Source organism: Colius striatus, chromosome 2, assembly GCF_028858725.1.
Source record: "Colius striatus isolate bColStr4 chromosome 2, bColStr4.1.hap1, whole genome shotgun sequence".
Classification (NCBI taxonomy): domain Eukaryota; kingdom Metazoa; phylum Chordata; class Aves; order Coliiformes; family Coliidae; genus Colius; species Colius striatus.
Genome location: NC_084760.1, coordinates 57,716,386 through 57,737,412, shown reverse-complemented (window position 1 = coordinate 57,737,412; position 21,027 = coordinate 57,716,386). Strand labels below are relative to the sequence as shown.

Below are 21,027 nucleotides of genomic sequence, written 5' to 3'. Positions count from 1 at the left end.
ATTTTTTTCCTCATGTTTAAGTGGAATTTTATGTGCTCCAGTTTGTGCCTGTTACCCCTAGTCCTGTTGCTGGGCTCTACAGAAAAAAAGACTTACCCCAAACTCTTGACATCCAGACTTCAGGTATTTATAAGGGTTGACAAGATCTCCCCTCAACCTTCTCTTGTCCAGACTACACAGCTCAAGATCTCTCAGTCTTTTTCTCTTAAGAGAGATGTTCCAGTCCCCTGATCATCTCGGCAGCCCTCTGCTGGACTCTCTCCAAAAGTTCTCTATCACTCTTGAACTGAGGAACCCAGAACTGGACACAATACTCCAGATGTGGCCTTACTTACTGTTTTCTTACTGTTTTCTGGTTTCTTCTCCAGACAGGTAACCAAGAAGAGTTACATACCAGAGAATTTTATCTTGGTTTTCTCGCCCAAGCCTCAGTAAGTGGATTATGACCTGTGTCATACAGCCATCCCAGACAAGATGGCATCTAGGCATTGATATATGACACAGGTGGTGTTTACCCAAATCCTGCAGCTGTAAAGCTCAATAAGCATGGCCACAGAAAGGGATCCTTCTGCCTCATGTCAAAAGTGTTGACTCACCAATACTGTCACTGGAAACAGATTTGTTTCCTGTCTTGGTGAAGCCAAGTAAGCTCTCTGTGTACAACATCTCAGCTTCTTCCCCGCCTCCTCTTTTTTATTACTCTCCTGACACTTCCCTTCTGCCTTCACTATATAAACTTGCCATTGTTATTAATACTTTCCTCCTTGTTCCTTCCTGACTTGACTTTATATGGCAAGAACAGAGGAGCATCCTCCTTGGAAAGAAATAAATGTTATTGCTACAAAGAGATGAAAACTTCACTGCTCCTGGGCTGTAGGCTCCCACATTGCCAACGTGTATCTGGGAGAGACAGAAAAGGCAGATAAAGTGCTTAAACTTTATCACATGAGTTATAAAATCTGGGAAAGTGTGCCAGGGAGATCAGAACATCTGAGGCAGATGAGCTTGTTACAATAAATCTCTTCTCTGAGCTCATTCTGTTTGCAGGTGACAGGTATGTGTGAAGTCCTATGATTTAGCACAGGCCTTACATATGTAAGTCTGGTGTCAGAGGAAAGCTATATTTACCAGAAACAGTGCTAGTATCTGGCATAGCTTATTGTTTGTGTAGGAAAAAGTGAAGGTTTCCCTGATATGAATTGCTGTAAGGTACATGTGGCTCTACGTATCAGACTGATTGGATCCAGAAAGGGATCTCAGAGTACAGGGCAATGTGGATGAAACGTCAGACATTAACATTCTAGGGAATGGAGAAAGCAGGAAATGTTATATTTATTCTGTTGTAAAAGCTGTTATGATAGCTCAGATGTATGCTTTAGCTATGTTGTGTCATTGTAATAGACATATTATATATTGTTGAAACTTATTTTATTTTAAGAAAGACAGACAAGCTGCCAAAAAGGGCTAATGTCTCTAGATCTTATTGAAGCAGAAGAAAATACACAGTGCAGGAATGATCAGAATCACTAGTTTCTACTGCAGCTGGGTTATGGCTCCATGGATTTTTACTCTGCAGCAATACATGCTGAAGCAGCCCCTTCTTTATTCTCATCTTGCTGTCTTGTTCCTACACCATACTCCCCTCCTTTTCTTTTGTGCCTGGCACAACTGCATCTATAGTCACACAATGAACCTGATCAGAGAACTTACCTCTCTGAAAGTCAACTTGCATTTCCTTGGCTGTATCAGCCAAACCAAAACATCATTTTGGTTCATAATCTGGACACACAAACCCTTCTGTCAAGATGACGGAAGAGGTTTGTGTTAGGAATGAGCTCCTATAGGAAAGTAGGGTACTGCAGGAACTGCATTGGCACTGTTGTCAGGTATGGAGAAACTATAAACACAACATCTCTAGTACCTCACAGACACACTTTGTAGTCATTTTAGGCCAGTCAAGAACATATGTCTGTAGTCCAGTTTCTGGATGCTTTGCTTTATGTCAATCAAGTCTGATAGAGAACTCAAAGGTATTCAGATTACTGAAAATGTCAGTAAATCAGCTTAGTGGACTCACATAAATACCCTTTCAAGAGAAAATCAGGTAAAACAACCTCTTTTTAGCAGTGGTCACCATTGCACTGGCAGCCAGTCAGCACACATGCTGGAGTGTGCTGCCTCTGCCTTGGGGCGTCCTGTGGGGAACATCATGTTGCTGCAAAGGAGCTAGATGAGACACCAGCCAAGCACAAATCTGTAGGAAAGCACATCTTGTTTTTCTCCCTCACAGAAAACACTGTCCACTCAGTCCCAATGCTGAACCTTCTGAGCTTGAAGTGCAGAAGACAGTGAATGCTGGTCTTTCTGTGGTCCATCATCTTCTCTTACCTGAGAGCCTTATATATATATTATGATTTAGTAAATTAAGATGGAATTTCAGTGTTGTTTGAAAAAGTATTGATTCTACTTCAAAAGCAACATGGCAGAGTAGAGGCACATAGCATACAAGGCACCTGAGAAGTCTCAGATTGTTATGTGGTGACAGGGTGCAGTAGGAAGAAGAATGAGATCTCTTGGCACCTAAGCAGAGACATTCTGGACAACCACTTCTAATGTTTTTTTACTTTTTATTTATCATCTTTGACAAAAAAAGAATCTTGAAAACAAAGATCTCTTGAAATAAATGTTTCTAGGCCACTAAAACCCTCTTTCCATCTTCCAGCATGGAAGAGCTTATTCACATTAATAACTTGTATTGACAAAGGATTTACAAGTTACAGTAGGACAGATTTTCAATTATAGCATGGAAAAAGCCTCTATCTCTTCTTACAAACCTTTGTGAGAAGCAGTGGCTCAGGTCCTTGTTCTGAATGAGTCTGGACCATGGCACGAGTCAAGTGCACTGGAGTTCAACAAGGGATGGGATTAGCCATCTTGGATGGGATGGGATCAGTTCAGTGGAATGCTTTTGACATCTTCCTCTTAAAGACCTGTATCACAAGCATTTCAGGCAGAACTTTAGGCTCTCTTCTGCTTGGTAAGGATGTGTTATTGTAGTTGTTTGACAGACAGTTGTGTTGCAGCAGAGAGCAATAGAGGAAGAAACTGAAGTGATGTAGGAGCAGCATAAATATATGAGGGCACTTATGCTGCTTACAGGGGTTTCTGCCCTTGCTATGTGACCTGGTATGTGACAAACAGGGTCTATCTCATGCATTGAATCCTGACACATTTCCTGGTTACCTTTTTTTTCCTGGATGTGTCATCCTCTCAAAAATGACATTTAGAGCACAGTAACTGCTCTGAAGCTCACAGTTACAGACAGACTGGTGCCAAGTCCCCAGGCAGGACTTTAGCTACCTAGGGATTGAGAAGATGAGATTAATTCCCCATGCAGCATTTTTGTGTCCAGTCTGTTGAAAGATTCATTTCCATTATTTTCACTTATAGTTCTTTGTGAGTTTTTTTTAAGATGCAATTATGCTCCCTACCCATCTCTTCCTGCTTGGATAAGGAAATAGCAAATGGAATAGTGAACAGCATGTTAGATTGAAAGTGGCTAAAATGTATATGGCCACAAATGTCTGATTATATTTGAAGAATACTATGACCAATATCTAGTGTAAAAAAACACTCTATAAAAGATGGCTATCTAGCCTTTCATTTATCATTCTGCAGAAGGGGAAGGGGAAGTAAATGGAAAGGCAGGAGGCTCCTCCTGACAGTGCCTGTTGTCTTCACCATTGAGAAATGTTTGCTCTCTCCCAGATGAGATGTTAGCTCGACCCCAAGGGCAGAGCATACCCTACTGCCAGCTCACGTAGCCACCTTGAGTCCCTGTGAAGCAACACCCAGGCCTGTGCTCAGCACTGTGCCAGCACGCAGGCTGTCTACCCTTTGAGATGGCCGGCCCAGACTCCCAGTAATGCCTGGCTAAAAACTATGGAGGGAAAACCAATAGAAATACTAAACACCTCTGGAAACGATGACATGGTACCTCATCACCAGCTTTATAGGCATAGAAAAAAAAAGTTGTCTGCATTAAATAAATTATTAATAGTGATTCACTCACTTGATTTAGCAGTTGAAAGCTTGAAATTTTTTTTACTGGAATATAACTGGGGAGTGTATGTGATTGAAGTACCCAAAAGAAAGGCATTCTGTGAAGATTCGGGCTCTTCAAAATATTTTAAACCCTATTTTATTCCCATACATCTGAAAAGCAATGAAGAGAGATGCTAAAATCAATGAAGCACTCTTTTAATTTCTTTATGCTATTTCTTGTCAGGGCAGGCTGCTCATATTTTCAGATGTACTCTGCAGCAGTATCCTGAAATAAAACTGTCTGAATGTACAACCAGATTATGCATCACCAATGCAAGCAGGAACAGCTCTGCCTCAGGGACATAGATCATACAAATTTACACTCAGACTGACTCCAGCCTGCCGTCTCCTGGTTACCTTTGATAGTCCAGTGATTTTGTGCTCTTGTTACTTTAGGCCAGCTGGCAATGTGTACCTATCTAGATCAACAGAAGTAAAACAAGGTTTGACTGCACTGCTACTGAAGATTTAGTGACAATGATAAGCTAACTCATAGATATTCACATTCCACTGTTATTCACATTAGGTGTCATTTTAGGCTTAAATCAATTATTTTTTAAAATCCATCAAACATTTAACATTTGTGTGTTGTTTCTCCAGTTGTTATCTGTTGACAGGGGGAAGCGGATCAGCACATCAACAGGAATCTCGAGAGGTTTACTTTGCTTCCAAGTCTCTCTGCATGTGCTTTTAGCTTTGAATAAAACCACAAAAGAAGTAAATTTGGACGCTGTAAAAAAGTGGTGGTTTAGAACAGTTGACTTTTACAGGATCATGCTTTCAATGGCTGAAAAGTGCAGGGCCTGATTAATCTTTGCAGGCTTTAAGAACAGTAGATATTCAAGATTTTTTTTCCCAGGTGGAAAAAAAAGTACAAGCCCATCATTTTGTAATATTAAACAGTAGTAACATGTAGGTATAAATGAATTTATTCTTAAATTAACTACTTCAGACACATGATCGCAGCCATTAACAGTTCTTTAATATTATTAAAATATCTAGATTTAGGACCACAAAAACTCTGGTGATAGTCAGAAGTTACCTCTTTACCATTATAGTATTTTTTACATGTTTGTAAAATTTGTAAAATCTATTTAATGTGGTCTATTACAACATGAGCTCTAATCTGGTCAGCTTTCCCATGTAAAGTCCAGTAGCCCCAGTGAACCTGGAGTCATAGGATTCAGCAGGCTGCTCTGCCTTGACCCAGCTGAGAACTTCGCTATTGACCTTTCGAAATAATTCAGCCGTGGAAGTGATACACTTACGTAACGCATACTTCAGACAAATAAAAACAGCTCTGCTTTTCAAGATAAATGCTCTGCAGCCCCTGTCATCACTTAAATCTCTGTAAAGTGTGAACTAGAAAAAAATATTATGAGCAAAAAAAATAGCGACGACCATAAAAGAACGAATAGAACCCATCAACAGGCAGATGAAAGCAGGGAGTAACACTACCTTAAAAAAAAAAAGGTACCTAAAATCTTTCCAGTTCTGCTTATTTATCAACAATTCTCATATCGCATCTACCACATTCCAGTTCACCCAGAAGCACTGAGAATCTTTGTTATGATGAAAGGCTGAAGGAACTGAGGCTCTTTAGCTTGGAGGAGACTGAGGGGTGACCTCATTAATGTTTACTAATACATAAAGGGCAGGTGTCAGGAGGATGGAGCCAGGCTGCTCTCAGTGATGTCCAATGATAGGACAAGGGGCAACAGGTACAAGCTGTAACACAAGAGGTTCCAAAGAAACTTAAGGAAAAAAATCTTTACTGTGAGGGTGACAGACCACTGGAATGGGTTGCCCAGATGGGTTGTGGAGCCTCCTTCTCTGGAGACATTCAAAACCTACTTGGAAGAGTTCCTGTGTGACCTACTGTAGGAGGTCTTGCTCTGGCAAGAGAGTTGGACTAGATGATCTTTCAAGGTCCTTTCCAACTCTTAAGATTCTGTGATTGTGTGATGCTGTGACTACCTCTTCATGTGAAAAGGGGAGATAGAACCACACATTAAACAAAACCAACATTGTTTTAGTGTTTCTGGGAGCAGTGGCTGCAGAAGCTGAGCCCAGGGTGCTGGTGGGCAGCCTGCTTACTGACCCTGATGCCTACCCCAGCCCCTGGCCTGGCTCCAGGGATATAAGGGCTGCTCAGTGGCGGGGTTTCAAGAGCTGAGTCCCAAATTGATACTGGTCTGTGCTTTAGCTGCAGAGACATGTCTGCTCCATAGATGGAGACTTTGCCATGGATACCACGGTTGGTGCCTGTGGCTTCATGGAGGGATGCCAAGGCTCCTGGGAAAGACTGAAATCTTCAGCCAGTTAGTTCTCTGCATAATTTCTTGTAGATAGACCTCCTGCATAGGTATTTGGGCATAAAAGTGCCAACATCTACCATTACTTTGTGTTACAGTGTAACTGATAACAAGAGACACTGCTCTTCCAAAATCCCTCATGCATTGTGAGGCAAGGACGAGTGCAGGTTCGCAGGGAGAGGGGTTTGATTCATACACATGCTTACAGGTCACTGAAATCAGAGGGACTATTTATGGGCTTAATTGCTTTGCTGAATCTGGGCCAAAGAGACAAAAGGCAAGACGGTTAAGCTGTAAGGCTTGGATATATCCTTTAGCTTGCAACACTTAGATCTTTTATCAATATTATGATTCTCCCTAATAATTTAGAAAAGTTTCAAAGGAAACACATGCCTCACTTTCTGGCCCCGATTTAGCAAACATTTTGGTGTCTGTGTAACATTATTAATGAATATAGTACCATTTTCTTAAGAACAGACATATATGAGTGAAGTGCCCCAACAGGCTGTTTTCACAGGTCAGAATTGTATTTTAATATCTACAGCATTTAAGCATTCCTACCAAGGTTATCCAACTGCTAGAGACATCTGGACCTAATACCCAAACGTCCCCTACTGCAATCTGTATGCATGTGAATGATCTCATGCCAGAATATTTATTTTAAATTCTTTAAAAGAAAGAACAATAAATTCAGGTAATTATATTTTTTCAGTTGTTTTTCTTTCAACAATAAACATATCTCAGAGAGACAAAAATTAACAATTCCAATACCAATATTGAAATAATGCCTTTACTCACCAGTTAGTTAGAACCCAGACAGAACGGCTGCATTTGCCCTAATTAATGGCCCATTTTCAGGACAGGCTTTAATTAACAGCTGACATTTAAGCAGCACTACAATGTGCTGTGCAATTATCACCTGGCCTACTTCTGTGTGATTCAAATGCTCTTGCAGAAAAAGGCAGGATGCTCTTTTTTCCTGAAAGTTTTACAGAACTGGCATATCAACAGAAAACTGAGGAAGAGGGAGGATGGATCTTCAAAGGGATTTAGAATGGAGTTTTCCAGTACAATTAGTCTGACGCAGTGGCTGGCTGCTCTGTCAAAAGAGAGGTTGCCTGCTTATGCATCTCTCAGCTTTGCCCTGAGCCACAAGTTTCCAACCTACTCCATTTCTTCAAACAGGTAATGCCCCGAGTGCCACAGGGAGAGTTGGGAATAATAATACAGTCGAGCCCATCTGATAACTCAGTGTTGCTAAAACAGAATGGCCTTTTTCCTATGGTTTCCTCCATCTTCTTTCCCCTGTCTTGTGTCCCTGGGCTTCACCTGGTAGAAAACCAGGCTGGTTCAGTTTCTCAGCTTTGGGAACAAAATGAAAACTAGTTGCGCTAAAGCAGCTTCCTGACAGTTTGGTGAGCTCAACTGGCTCACTGCATCCTCAGTCCTCACACCCTGGAAGGAGAAGGAAGAAGTGCAGGACCACCACTCCTCAGTGGAGATGAGCTGATGTTTTAAGCTGCCCTGTAAATTGTAATCAGTTCTTATGATCAGATCTTGTGAAATCAGATCTTATCTTGTGTTGGAAGGTAAACCACACACAAGCATATTTTTGTACCATATACATTTCCTGACAGAAAATTACTATCTAATCAAATGACAGTGCCAGCACAGTGAAAGGTGGGAGCACGTGGCAAGGGCCTCTTGGCCCTTTTGGCTGGACTGAGCCTACTCTCCCAGTGTCCCATAACTGGATAGAAGACTTTGAAGAGCAAGAACATGCTTTACTTTACTTGTTCAAGCTGCTCTATGTGGCATGCAATAAATTCAGTTGCTAATAATGTTTAAATATATCAAATATTTTTTGGGTCACTGAGAGCATGAGCAAACACTAGGCTGTGGCTGCATCGAACCTATCTCCTGCTCTCTGGCCTAATGGATATTTCATTATGCTATAGGAAATGAAACAGCTTTCAGCATGGGTGCCTGGGCTCTTTTCCCTCAACCAGAATACATCACAGGCTGCTGATCAGAGCATCTTCTCCAGAGAAATGAACTGGTTTGTTTGGGTAGAAGAGTGCACTCATCCCAGCTGGGTGACACTTCCCATGCCATGCTACAGAAGTGGGTGTTTCTTTGCCTCTTCTTCCAGTCTTGTCTTGGTGGAGCCTGAAGTCAGCTCTGATGATTCTCACTGGGCCCATAGGAGTAGACTCTTAAATGATGTGGGCAGAGAATATAAAATCAACATATTGTGGTAGGATGGGTACGAAGCTACCTGGGAAGAGCTGCTTCCATTGCAGACATGTTCAGTGATTGAGTATTGTGTGGGAAATAACCCCAGCCTGGTGTGCCAGTGGCTTTGATCCATGAAATGGATGGGCTGATATGAATGCCTGATAAGGCTGCAGTCCTGAGGTATGCATGGTGACTGCTCTGTCCCCAGCCAGCCCCTGACTATTGAAAACAAACCAAATTTAACTTGGCATGCATGGCTGCTTTTGGAAAGTTGTGGCAGCTCAGGAGTATTTCAGATATCCACAGTGGGGAAAGAAAAGGAGAGACAGCTGGAGCCGTAGTCTTGTTAGCCTGATATAAAGTGTATCTTTCCGTGAACCAACCCTACCAGGCACTAACAAGATTTAGGATCCTACAGGCTGTGAGGCAAAACCAAATATCATGATTTTGGATCCAGAAATCTGAGGTTTAGAAAGATTTCAGAAATTTAGAAAGAGAATGCAGGTATCCTTTTTTTTTTTTGTGTGTGGATCCAGTTTTTGGAGTATGCATTAGGCCATTCTTTATCCTGTTACACTCCCATCCAGAGCTGATTATATTTGCCTCCTAAAATTACAGTTAAGGGTCTCTTTACGAGATGATTGTGGGGTTATGTGTCAGTTAGTATCCAATAATTCCTGAGATCTGTCTGTATCTGTCATTGATTTGTTCCATGGGTCTGAAAGGAGTTTGTAAAAATAGTACCAGGGAATACTGTATCTATTGGAATTCAATATTTCAGTCTGGCAGCCTTGGATTTGAGAGTAAAGCATTCTCTTTTAGCAAGTACACCGTTGCCAGCTTCTGGGTCAGTGACAGGGAATGGGAACACACTAAATAATTCAGGTAGTGACCTGACTTTCCTAGGGCAGTACTGCTTTGCAATGCAAGGACAAACTGTTGTTGAAATAAGTGGGATTATTTGCATAAATAAGAAAGTTTGCAGAATTGTGCAATTTTCTTCATTTTTTCAATTTTATTTTGTTTTATTTTTATTGTACAGTCAAGCTTGCAGGGACTATGTCACCATCCTGCTGTAAGTTACAACGTGTAAGGGGTCTTTAGTGTCCATTTCCCAAAAGGATCCTATTCATCTGTTCTACAGATCATATTCTGCAGCCCTCATTCTGCACTCTGTTCGAATGATTGCATCATATAAGACAAAATGCCATAAAACCAAAAGTGAGGCACACTGTTGTTTATGGAACTGGAGATAAGGTTTGTGCTACTTTCACTAAGTGCTGCTAGGTGGCAATATGTTACCTAGAAATCCATGAGTTTCCAACCACCATCACTCTTCTGCTTCCGACCTAGCTTGGACATGTCTGGGTATTGTGCTGCTCCCAAAAAGGACCAGACCTTGGAGTAAGTAGGACCTGGTGAGAGCTGCTTCGCTTGCACAAATTTCTAACTCGGTACTGAGGTTTTCCAGAAACAAATGCTGAACTGAATCCTACTGGAAAAAACTCCTCTGTGAACCCAAGAGGAAAAATTAGAGGCAAGCTTGCCTGTTGCAATATTTCTGTTTATACTGGGAGTGTTGTAATAGGGAATGAATCCTTCCGTTCTATAAAGATAGTGTCACCTGAGACTAGAATATTTCATATTCTCAAAGGATTCTCTCAACAATACAAAATTGAAAATATCTGCTCAGTATGCAGAGATTTTGGTTTTTCCAAGTGTATGATTAATTGAAATCTTCTACATGTTCAATCACAATATTTAATCAACTAGACCAACTTCGGGACATTTATATTGACAGTTAGGTTGAAAAACAGCTTTAATAAAGGTGGAGAAGATGTATTTTCAGATACATCTTTCATCCATACTACAAATACTTAAAACTGAGTCATCCTACATATGTGTATTAACAAGGATGTAATAATGAAGACTGGCTCCCATTTGCATATTGCTTTGAACACACTAAGTGATTTATTTCCTTTTATCTGGTTCTTGGCATAGCGGCACACATGCTTCCTGGAAGGGAAACGGCCAGGAGAAGGGCAGGGCTGTGTATGACGGTGCCATTTGATGCCAGATGCAAGTTTACACAAAATTACACCTTAAGGATTACTCCCTGCAAGGGTAGGTTCCAGCTGGCTCAGCACTTTTGCCCAGCTGCCAGAGCATAGGTGCAGGTGACTGTCACCAGAAGCAGGGAAGGCAGTGGCTGCGAAAGAGCTCACAGTTGGGCTGATTGATAAAATGTATGTCAAGATGGAGAGCCCAAGCCTCTCTTTGTGGAGGCACTGAGGACATGAATGCCTCTCTTCCTGACAGTGTAACAAGTGGGAGAGCAAGTGGGGTGGGAAGTTAGGGAGCAGCTGCTTTACTCTGGGCTGAACCTTCCCGGCAGAGGTGCGTATCCTAACTCGGGTGACCTGAAGCGAGGCTTTGTTGTGCGATGGTGGAGGAATTAGTGTCTCTAATTACCCTTACTTGGGTAGAAATAGTGGGCTTGATTTTTAGTGATGCAGGCTACAGGTGCAGGAAACATAACAATGATCCTGCTTTTGTGGTGTTTAGCAGCCTTGGAGCTAGCAAGTATCTTCTGCGGCAAAACTGCTTACATTTAGACTGAGTTTTTGGTGCCTGGAGTCACCTGTCAGTAGATGTGTCAGGGAGCAAACACGGCTTTCCAGCCGCGGCTCAAGTCGCGCGGCTGCCGGCTCCCTGTCTGCCTTGAGCTCCCAGAGGCTCAGTATTCTCTTTAAATGGTGGGGCGTGGGGGTTGCCCTGGTACCCCTCGCTCCCAAAAGCTCGGCCCAGCCCCTCCCGCCGCAGAATCGGGCCCCGCTACGCCGGCCCGGCCCGGCTCGGCGATAGTTCCCGGAGGGGCCGCTTTCCCCGCAGCACCGCCTGCCTGCCGCCGTGTCACCGGCGAGGCGAAAGGGGAGCGGCGGGGTTAGGTTAGTGCCCGGCCGCGGGCCTCTGCTTCACACCGGCTGTCCGCGGGCCTGAGGCGCTCGGGGGCTGCCCCTGAGGGTGAAGGTGGCCTTTACAGGCGGGCCTGGGGCCTCTGTAGGGATGGAGGGGCAGAGTCGGGTCGGCGCTTCGGCCGAGGCGTGGGCCTGGGTGGGCGGGAGGCGCGGTGCGGCCTGGTCGTCTCGGATGGCTAAGCCAAAGGCAAAGTGGCCTCGCCGGTGTTGGAAGCGGCCGGTGGTGGTTCTTCCCGAAACCTGAGAGTTCTCCTAGCGTGCTTGGCTTTAGCCAAGCTGATGGTCGTGCTTTGGAAACAGCTATTTACCTCTCTCCCTTAGGCCCTGCTCAGCATGGAGTCCTGAATTGGCCTGTTTGAAATAAATATTTTTTTTAAAGAAAACCAGGCCGTGCTAGAAGTGCTTGCCAAGTCCAGACCAAGTGGCACAGTGCTTTTGTCAGGGGGCGTTGCACAAGGTCAACAGTAAGAAACTGCTTCTGAGAAAGGAGTTTTCCTCCCTGCCTCTCTCCCTTGAGTCTTTGCCTTCTACCACAAAGGATGCCTTGGCTCTGTGATACTTAGTGTGTAGAGACAAGGAGCTGAACGGCATGCTGTCCTGGCATGCTTCTGCTAGTTCCTAGTGCCGTTACATTACACCTGAGAGTCATGCTGCATGGCTGGCTCTGACATTAGGATGCAGTTCTGTTCTTGCTGTCAGCAGGAGGATTTACTGGTGAGGGTATGCGGAGCAATAGCAAAGAGCAGTGTACTAAGTGGAATTCAGAGCACTGCTCGACTGGAAAACTTTTTGCAATTTTCAACGCAAATTTAACCTTGGGAAAGCATCAGTATTTGCCGTTAGAGCTAGAATGACTTCATCTATATATTTTTTATGATTTAGAGTTTGTTGACTAAAAAGCAAAGGGTAAGTTGATTGTGGTCGTTTTCATTCTTGTGAAGTGCCACATCTGTTTGTTTTAAAGGTATCTAAAATACACCTGGTGGGCAGTGAGCTTTATGTGAACTTAAAAGTGTTTTCTGCCACTGTTATAGAGGGTACTTTGCTGACAGAGGCAAAGAGAACCTCAACATATGAAAGCATTAAAAAAATAATGGACCTGCCTACTTTTTACAGAAGATAACAGGTTCTTGTGTTTGCTCTCTGCTGTGAAACTCCTGATCTTGTACCCACCATGAGACCAACATCCAATGGTTTTAGGTAGTATCATGTGTATTTATGGAAAGACTTCTTTTGTCAGCTGTTTTGCATCCTCGAATGCTGTTATTTTTTACTGGACATGGGCATGTTTCTGTGTGATCTCTTTACTAAGTCTTCAAAATGATTAAAATGTGAATAAAGGGAAAAATAATTGGTTAGGAACAGAGAGACAATTCATGGCTAAACTTTAGCCTTCAGGGACAATTAAAAAATAGAAAACCAAACAAAGAACACATCACTTGGGAAACACATAGCTTACTATTCCCAGAACTGAGTATGAAAACCAAGGAAAAAAGAGAGAAAGCAGAAAAGAGGTATAAAGAGTAAGCTGGAACCACAGAGGCTTAGAATGTTGAAAGGGTCTTTTTTGTACACAATTTATTTCACACATGCATGATTTTAAGCCATTTCAATTAGTTAATTTGGACATCTTGTCACTTCTTGTCTCAGCTTCTGGACAGGTAGATGTTGTTCCTAATACTGACATCTAGCAACTAGTAGGCCCAACCTTGTTTTTTTCGCAACAGTACTATACAGAGTAAACCCTGTCTTTTATAATACCAGCTACCACTAAAGCGTGGTTTTAGAGGAGTCACAAAGCTTTTAATGTCCTCATGCTGATGTAGAGGGACTGTTGATCCCATGCAGTTTGTCTAAAATGTAGATACTACGGATGGTGCACTAAAAATTTGAACAAGACTCAGCGTGTTTGAAAGTCAGAGTGTGTTGAGGAAGGTATCAACTCAAGGTGATTGCTGTTGGAACTTGGTAGGAGTTCCCGCTTTTTTTAGAGAGAGATGCCCTAGAGGCGCTGCATTTTCCTTCTTGGCGAGTTAGAATTTTGCAGGCTTTGTTTAGTTTCTGTATTTACCAGTTATGTTTTGTCAGTAGGTTTTTCCCTTAGCATGCCTAAGATCTGCTTGCTGCTTTCAGCTGAAGGAAAGCCAACTGGGGAGGTGGCTGCCCTCAGCTTGCTTCAGCTGGTAATTATTACAATGAGAAGAACCTGTTGGATAAGGTGTTAACCCATGAATCATTGAAGAAAAGGATATGTATTAGTGGATGAGGTAGATGGAGGTCTCCGTAAGTTTCAGGGATGGTGACAAGCAGCTGACAAAGGTGGCCTTTTTAGTCAGGGTTGAGAAGGAACTCTACAGATGGGATCATCCTTCTACATATTTCTTGTGTCTGAAGGCAGGTTCTAGTGATGACTCTTCTCTATGAGCTCCGTGCTTTTGTCTTGATGTGCATCCTGGCTGCCCCTCACTTTGGTCTTGCTGTTTCTGAATTCCTTCTCTCTTTTCAAAACACTGAGATTTATTCTCTGCCCTGCCTGCCCCCTGCCCTCATCACCCAGGTTCCAGTCAGTTGATGTTAATGATTTTCACTCATTTTCAACCTGCTTTTTTGGATTCTTTTGGTACAGATGTACTATTTTCATGCTTTGGTTACATTTATTCTTCACTCTACTCTTTTGTCTGCATTTGCCTTATGTTTTAAGGTCAGTTGTGCCAGTCCTCAGCACTGAGTCACCGTTTGCTTTCCATTCAATTAGTCAGGCACTGCAGGAAGCCAGTGAAGCATCAACAGTCACGGTTGCTGCTCACTGGTACAGATGAATGCCTTCTACAGTGACTGGCAAGACACACACGTGCAGTTGAACTGTGAACCATCTCATCAGTATCTTCACATCTTCTATCCCTGTCTCTCATCATACTTCTGTGCTTGTCACTTCTGTGCTTGATACTGACATTGCAGCTACTGGAGCTCTTCTTAAAGTCAAGTTCCCCTGTGCTTCTTGAACTGTCTGCTGCCCTTGATACCTTTAGCAGTGTCACTAAAGTGCCTTTCTAATTGTTTTTTTCTTATCTCATTAGAATTTTTTCTCCTGTGATTTGTGAATTGTGCACGTTGGATCCCTTTGTTTCTGCTGCACTTTATCTCAAGATACCTTTTTCCAAACTCCAGAAATTCAGCTGATGTTTTTTTGCAGGTGACTCAAGTCTGTGTCTGCACACCACACCTGCATCTTTCTGTCCCACATGAAAGGGCATGCTTGTTTCCCTGATGTATTGAAATCACCTCCCTGCATATTTTCTCTTTTTTTTTTCTCTCTGACATATGTCACTAATTCAGGCATCATCTTTGAGTCAGAATTTTCCCTGGGCATATATTTATTTGCTGATTACTTCTTTGTAGCTGCTCTGGAGTGCAGCATTTCTTTTTTTGTGCATGGAACTGATATCCTCATCGAGGCTCCCCACATCCAGTTCCCTGGTTTGTCTTTGTTCTTCTACCCATCTAGGGAGTTGCTACCTACATCCCTGACCTGGTACTCTGGCCATCTGTCTTTATGCTCACTGGCAGTTGCAACTGACAAAATTAATGAAGGTTGCTGTTTGATACAGCATATTTTAAGAGAAAAAAGGAGGTTGCTTAAGACTAGTAGTAAATGACAAGGGCAAATAGGCTTGTTCAAGGGTTGAGTTTTATTAGTTTCCCAAAGAATCTGCTCAGTTGGAAAACATGGTTGCTGGTATCGTTCCTGTCATATTTTTTATGAACATTGTGAGAGCGGAATTGTTAACTAGGCAGATACCAGAGGCTTTCAGAAGGGTTGTGATACATATGCATACACAAAAATACTTACATTGTCTGTGTCTGCATGTTAATGCATACATTGCTCTGGCGTAATGTATGTCATTCCTTTGATACTGAAGTGTTAACATTCCATACGTGTTCATATTAACCCACAGTCTGCTGGCCCACAGACAAGGGTGTTATAAAATCACTTGAGTGACAAATTTAAACTGTTGTTTTATGTAAGAGTAACTGTGGAATGAACAACTATTGATATCCATACTATCTGCTTACCTCTTAGTTGTTGCTAGTGATATATAAAGCTGTAGCACTTCTTAAAACATTTCAAAGATGCTAATTGCCCAGAGAGTTCCTTATTCTTGTACTGTCAGAATGTTTTTCATTATAAAAACTGCATAAACTGTGTGTGCTACAGATGTTGATGGAAATTGCATGTGTGAATTTAAAATTAGACTAAGACTTCATTTCTGTAAGTGTATGTAAATGGGTGTAATTATGCTAAACTGAAGATCTGGAAATTGTAGTGTAATAAATAGCTTGGCTTGTCCCACAGCATTGTGTGGGTTACTACAACATCTCTCTCTTGCACTGCTTTCACTTACAGCACAGAAAATCAATCTCAGTTATGTGGTGGATTGTGAGTGCTTCAAACTGATGGAAATTTTGGATGATGTTTGTTTGAGATCTGCAGAAATCCTTGCAGTTTGAGAGAGATGTAGCTTAAATAACATGCTTTTCCTGAGTGGTTAGCTTTCTCAGACTGAACTGTTAAAACAATCTTGTTTTTATTAAAAAAGTACTGGGTAGGTACTGACCAGTACTGTAGAGGATTGTTTTAAAGAAAATAATTCAATGATAATACCTTGCATGAGTCATTAATCATGAGTCATGATCAGCTGGCAGCGATGTCCAATTTGTTTTCTAATCCTGCTCTTGCTGCTGCTCTTTATTACCATAGTGATAATATTAGAGAGCTGTTAATGCGTATAACTACACAGTTGAAAATGACAGTCTCTCGTTTTTGTTGGAATAAAATTTCCATATCTTAAGTCTGGTTTTCTCTATATACTTTATGACATGCAAAATCTAGGTAGTACAAAAGTTACACAAGAAGGACGTGAACCTGTTGGAGGGACTCCAGAGGAGAGCCACAAAGATATTCAAAGGGCTGGAACACCTCTCATATGAGGACAGGCTGAAAGAGTTGGGCTTGTGCAGCCTGGAGAAAAGAAGGCTCTGAAGAGATCTTATAGCAGCTTTCTAGTACGTAAAGAGACCTACAGGAGAGCTGGAGAGAGGGACTCTTTTCAAGGGCATGTAGTGACAGGACAAGGGTTAATGGCTTCAAATGGAAGGAGGGTAGATTTAGGTTAGATATTAGGAAGAAGTTGTTCGCTGTGAGAGTGGTGAGGCACTGGAACAGGTTGCCCAGAGAGACTGTGGTTGCCCCATCCCTGGAAGTGTTCAGGTCCAGGTTGGATGGGACTTTGAGCAACCTGTTATAAAGGAAAGTGTCCCTGCCCACGGTAGGGGAGTTGGAACTAGATGATCTTGAAGGTCTTTCCCAACCCAAACCATTCTATGATGCTATGATCAAACAAGTATAATTTGGCAGGGAGTTAGAAGAGGTTTTTTGGCTTTCAAGCCAGTCATCATGGCTTCCTAGAGAATTAAACCTAATCTATCATTTTATGAGCATTGAGGAGGCTTTGTATTAACTATAAATTGGGAGCTAATTGTTGAAGCTACGCTTTGCCTTTAGAGCCCGTGTTATCTGTGTTTTTAGTGTTTGTTCTCTCCTGATCAAAAACTAGCAGGTGGATGGTAAGTTTTATTGCATGAATGTATGTTGGGGAACGAGTGCTGAAGTTTTAGAGAAAATGTAAGGCTGTTTCTTGTCTGAGAGTCAGAATGCAAAAAGAATAATTTAGCTGACAAATTAAATTTGGAAACCTGTTATCACTCTTAAAATTTTACCAAGAGAAGACATTTTAAAAGCTCTGAAAAGTGGTGACTGAAATGTTGCAGGGAACATTAGAATGTGTGTGTGGAGAGTGTTAGAGTGCAGCAGGTGATATTTATGAAGTAATGCATCTTATATTCAATCAGATTTAAAGTTGATTAAATTTTAATCAGTTGTATGAACTTGTGTGTAGAAAAGCTGATTGTGACAGATTAAAAGCTCAAATTTAGTAAGAACTTGGAAGACCCTTTGAAGTGTCTCACCAGATCTTAAAAAATTGTCCCTTTACTTATTCCAGTGTCACATGACCTTATAATGACTAGATCTGTATAGACCATAACTAGTTTCTTTGTGTTGAACTTTTGAGATGGTGCTGTATTGGTGAGTATGATGTGGCAGGACAGCTACAACTCTGATGGCAAAGGCGGCTCTCTTTGAAATTACCTGGTACAATACATCCTTGTCTGTACCTTTTAATGTGGTTGCTGTGCACACTCCTTCTCTTCTGTTTCGATGAGGATTATACCTGCCCCAACAGAAGCCTTTTCAACTTGAGTGTGGGATGATGCAGCGAGAGACAAGATCAGTGTACACCTGACAGGATTGTCACTTCTTTAATTATAAATGAATTGTGTGTGGGGTTTTTTTTTTAATATGTGTTTGCTTTTTCATATGTATATAATCACATTAAAATTTTGAGTCCGTAAACTGTAGAAAAACTGTCACCAAATCTGTCTCAGTGAAAATGTTTGTGTTCTGGGTTCACCTTAGAAAAACTTTCCAGGAGCTTCTTGACAATTTTGAAAGAATCTGTTTTTTGCCAAATACGATTGAGAAACAAAGATCATCTTTTGCCAGTTCTCTAAAAAGTGAGCACCTACCATGTCTTCTGAACAACTATATTCATTGCAAAGGAGGCTGATGCAAAAGCTAGGACTAGTCTAGCAAATTGCAAAATTTAGCAAACCTTTTTTCTGTGTCCTGTGGCAGTTCTTTTGATTCCCACTTTGAGTGACTTCTAAGATGACTTTTTTTCAGATGAACTGTCTCCGTTTCAGCCTTTACACAATTTCTTTCAAATCACTTGTCATCTACTTTCTACAGTAGATGAAGTGAATAAAATTAGGCAGAGACACAGATCAAGAATAATATTTGCTAATGACATCCTTGTTATTTTCTGGCATACATGCATACATTGTAGAGTCAATATAGCAGAGGAATAAGCCACGGGTATACTCATACGTAGAAAAAGGCTACCAATATTACATAGCTGTATAAAAGGCAAGTGTGATGCTCTCAGTGTAATACTGTTGTGTACTTTCCCTCCTTTGTGGTACTGCATAGGTTTTGGTGCTCTGAGTGATATCAAAGTGGAGCAAAGGCTACTGGAATCACTGGGAAAAGCACATAACTACTAGTGTTAAGATGGAGTGTGATAAACATGTTAATGGAATTAAATGACAGGGACTAAGCCTTGATATAGGAATGGTCTTCAGTTTCTAGTTTTTGTGTGCCTGAAGTATTTCTCTCAGAAAGGTCTAGTGATGTAATAGTTACTTACAGAAAAGCGGGAGATCCAGATCCCAAAAACTAGGGGTTTCTATAGGATTTTTCCTCCAACACAGGTCGTAGTGGGGTGATTGTGGATTCTTTTGGTGGAAGGAGGAGAGTTTGGAAAATAAGTACAGAGTACATCTGGGATGTGAAGGGCATGGCCAGCAAGTTGAGAGAGGTTCTTCTTGAAAACCTACCTGGACACGTTCCTTAGTGACCTGACCTAGGCAGACCTGCTTGAGCAGAGGGGTTGGACTAGATAATCTCTAAAGGTCCCTTCCAACCCCTAGCATTCTGTGATTCTGTAAGCTGGTCTAATGTAAGCATTTTACTACAGTTCCTAAGCCTCTTTGTGTTATGCACCCAAATACTTTGGGGTAATTTTTAGAAGGAAATATTTTAAAAAATGCTAATTTCTGGCTTAATGGCTAAGATCACTTAGTGAAACTCCTTCTGTTAACTTTGTGAGAGTAGGTTAAAACTAAGAATATTGCAAGTACTATCTGCAGTGATTTCTGTAGAATTTTGTGATTGCATAACCTTTATATTAGTTTCTGCTATCCTGCTGCCCTCTCTGTCAGAGGACTGAGATGGATCTCAGAGGAAATTTCCTGCTTCAATCTTACCTCACCTGCCACCCTATTTTGTTTCCAGAAATGACCATTCGTCTGTGGAAGAACTTACTTCAAACTACAAAGGAAAGGATACTACAACAGAGAAGGTTGTCACTATATAACAGTGCTCATGGTTATGACGAAGAATTGATAAAGAAGAAACTTCAGCAGTTTGCTGGTGGATCCATCAAGCTCTCCAAGGAAGACAATGGCATTGGAATACTTACTTTGGACAACCCAAAGCTAATGAATGCCTTTACAGGTATTAATTACTTGATGGGATTGCTGGCTTGGTTTTTTTTTCTCCTTCAGTTACTCATTTTAGCATTTTACCTAAACCAAATGCAATGTGTGCTTTACCATTCCTTAGTTGTTTATGTTTTATACAGATGTGCAGCCAAATGCCCCCTGTTCTGCATGGCAGCTTTACCATAAATGTCATAAAAATATAAGAAATACTCCACAACACTGGGACTGTCTGGCACAACATTCCTCGCCCCCTTTTTTTTGAGTCAGCACACTTCTGCTACTGTGCTCTTTTTTGTATCTTCTTTAATTTTGTTGTTACTGCTGTGGTACTTTTATGGGAATGGGAAGATCCCATCTTTTTGTAGGTGGTGCAGAAGGGGTGAATTTACTTCTTTGTTCTTTACTTAAAGACTTCCTTGTATTAAGGTTCTGTAATTTGGTCTTTTTCAGTCAACCAAACTGGTTTCCATTTCTTCTTTATTTGCCATATGTCTTAAATACCAATGGCTGGTTAATTAAAGATTAGATGAGCTGGATATTCTCAGCTGTTGCAGATCAGGAATCTATTTAATAAGACTTTATATTGGACAATACTTAGCTATTAAAACCAAGTGTCCTATTTTATTAATCTTGTGTTATGAGAGACTTAGTCTCCAAGATAGGTATATTTGCTCTCTCTCCTTAGCTGTCTAGAGCATTCCAATTTATGCCATTCTCTTCAGACCGAAGGGTCACAGGTTCAGGGTCTACATGTGCCTGAGCTGGAACTGTGCATAACACTTTACTGTAAAAATGCCTTTCTGTCTTACTATTTTGAAAATAATACATTTGTGTCATCTTGTTAGTGTCTTTCTGTTCTATTTTCCTGCCCAATTCTCCCTGTTGCTTTGCTGTCAGGAAATATGTTTTCAACCCACTAGCAAAGTGTTGAGCTGTTTACATGAAAAATGTCAATCCACTCCTTGCACTAGTGATCATTAGATGAAAAGAGAAGAACCTAACAGAAGAACAGAATTAGTGGCAATGCACCTACATGTTTCTGCAGTTTCTCTTTTGTTTCTCTTTGAAAGCTTGTGCATAAAACCATTCTATAACTTGAAGTTGTAGCTACAAGATGTTAGCATGGAGATTGTCCTTCTGAACGCCTCCCTGTCAGTATACGTGTTATTATACAATCATAATTACTTTGTTGTTGCCTCTTTTTCTACCGA

General features: G+C 41.4%; 1 protein-coding gene across 1 annotated transcript in view; it reads left to right on the top strand.

Annotated features, from left to right (window-relative positions):
- Positions 1 to 11,575: 11,575 nt before the first annotated feature.
- ECHDC1 (ethylmalonyl-CoA decarboxylase 1) overlaps positions 11,576 to 21,027 on the top strand; it is a 41,251-nt gene continuing 31,799 nt past the window's right edge. Inside the window, exons 1-2 of the mRNA XM_061989865.1 lie at positions 11,576 to 11,605; positions 19,608 to 19,829. Coding sequence (XP_061845849.1) covers positions 19,610 to 19,829 — 220 coding nt within the window. The 5' untranslated portion in view covers positions 11,576 to 11,605; positions 19,608 to 19,609. The remainder of the gene's footprint in view (positions 11,606 to 19,607; positions 19,830 to 21,027) is intronic.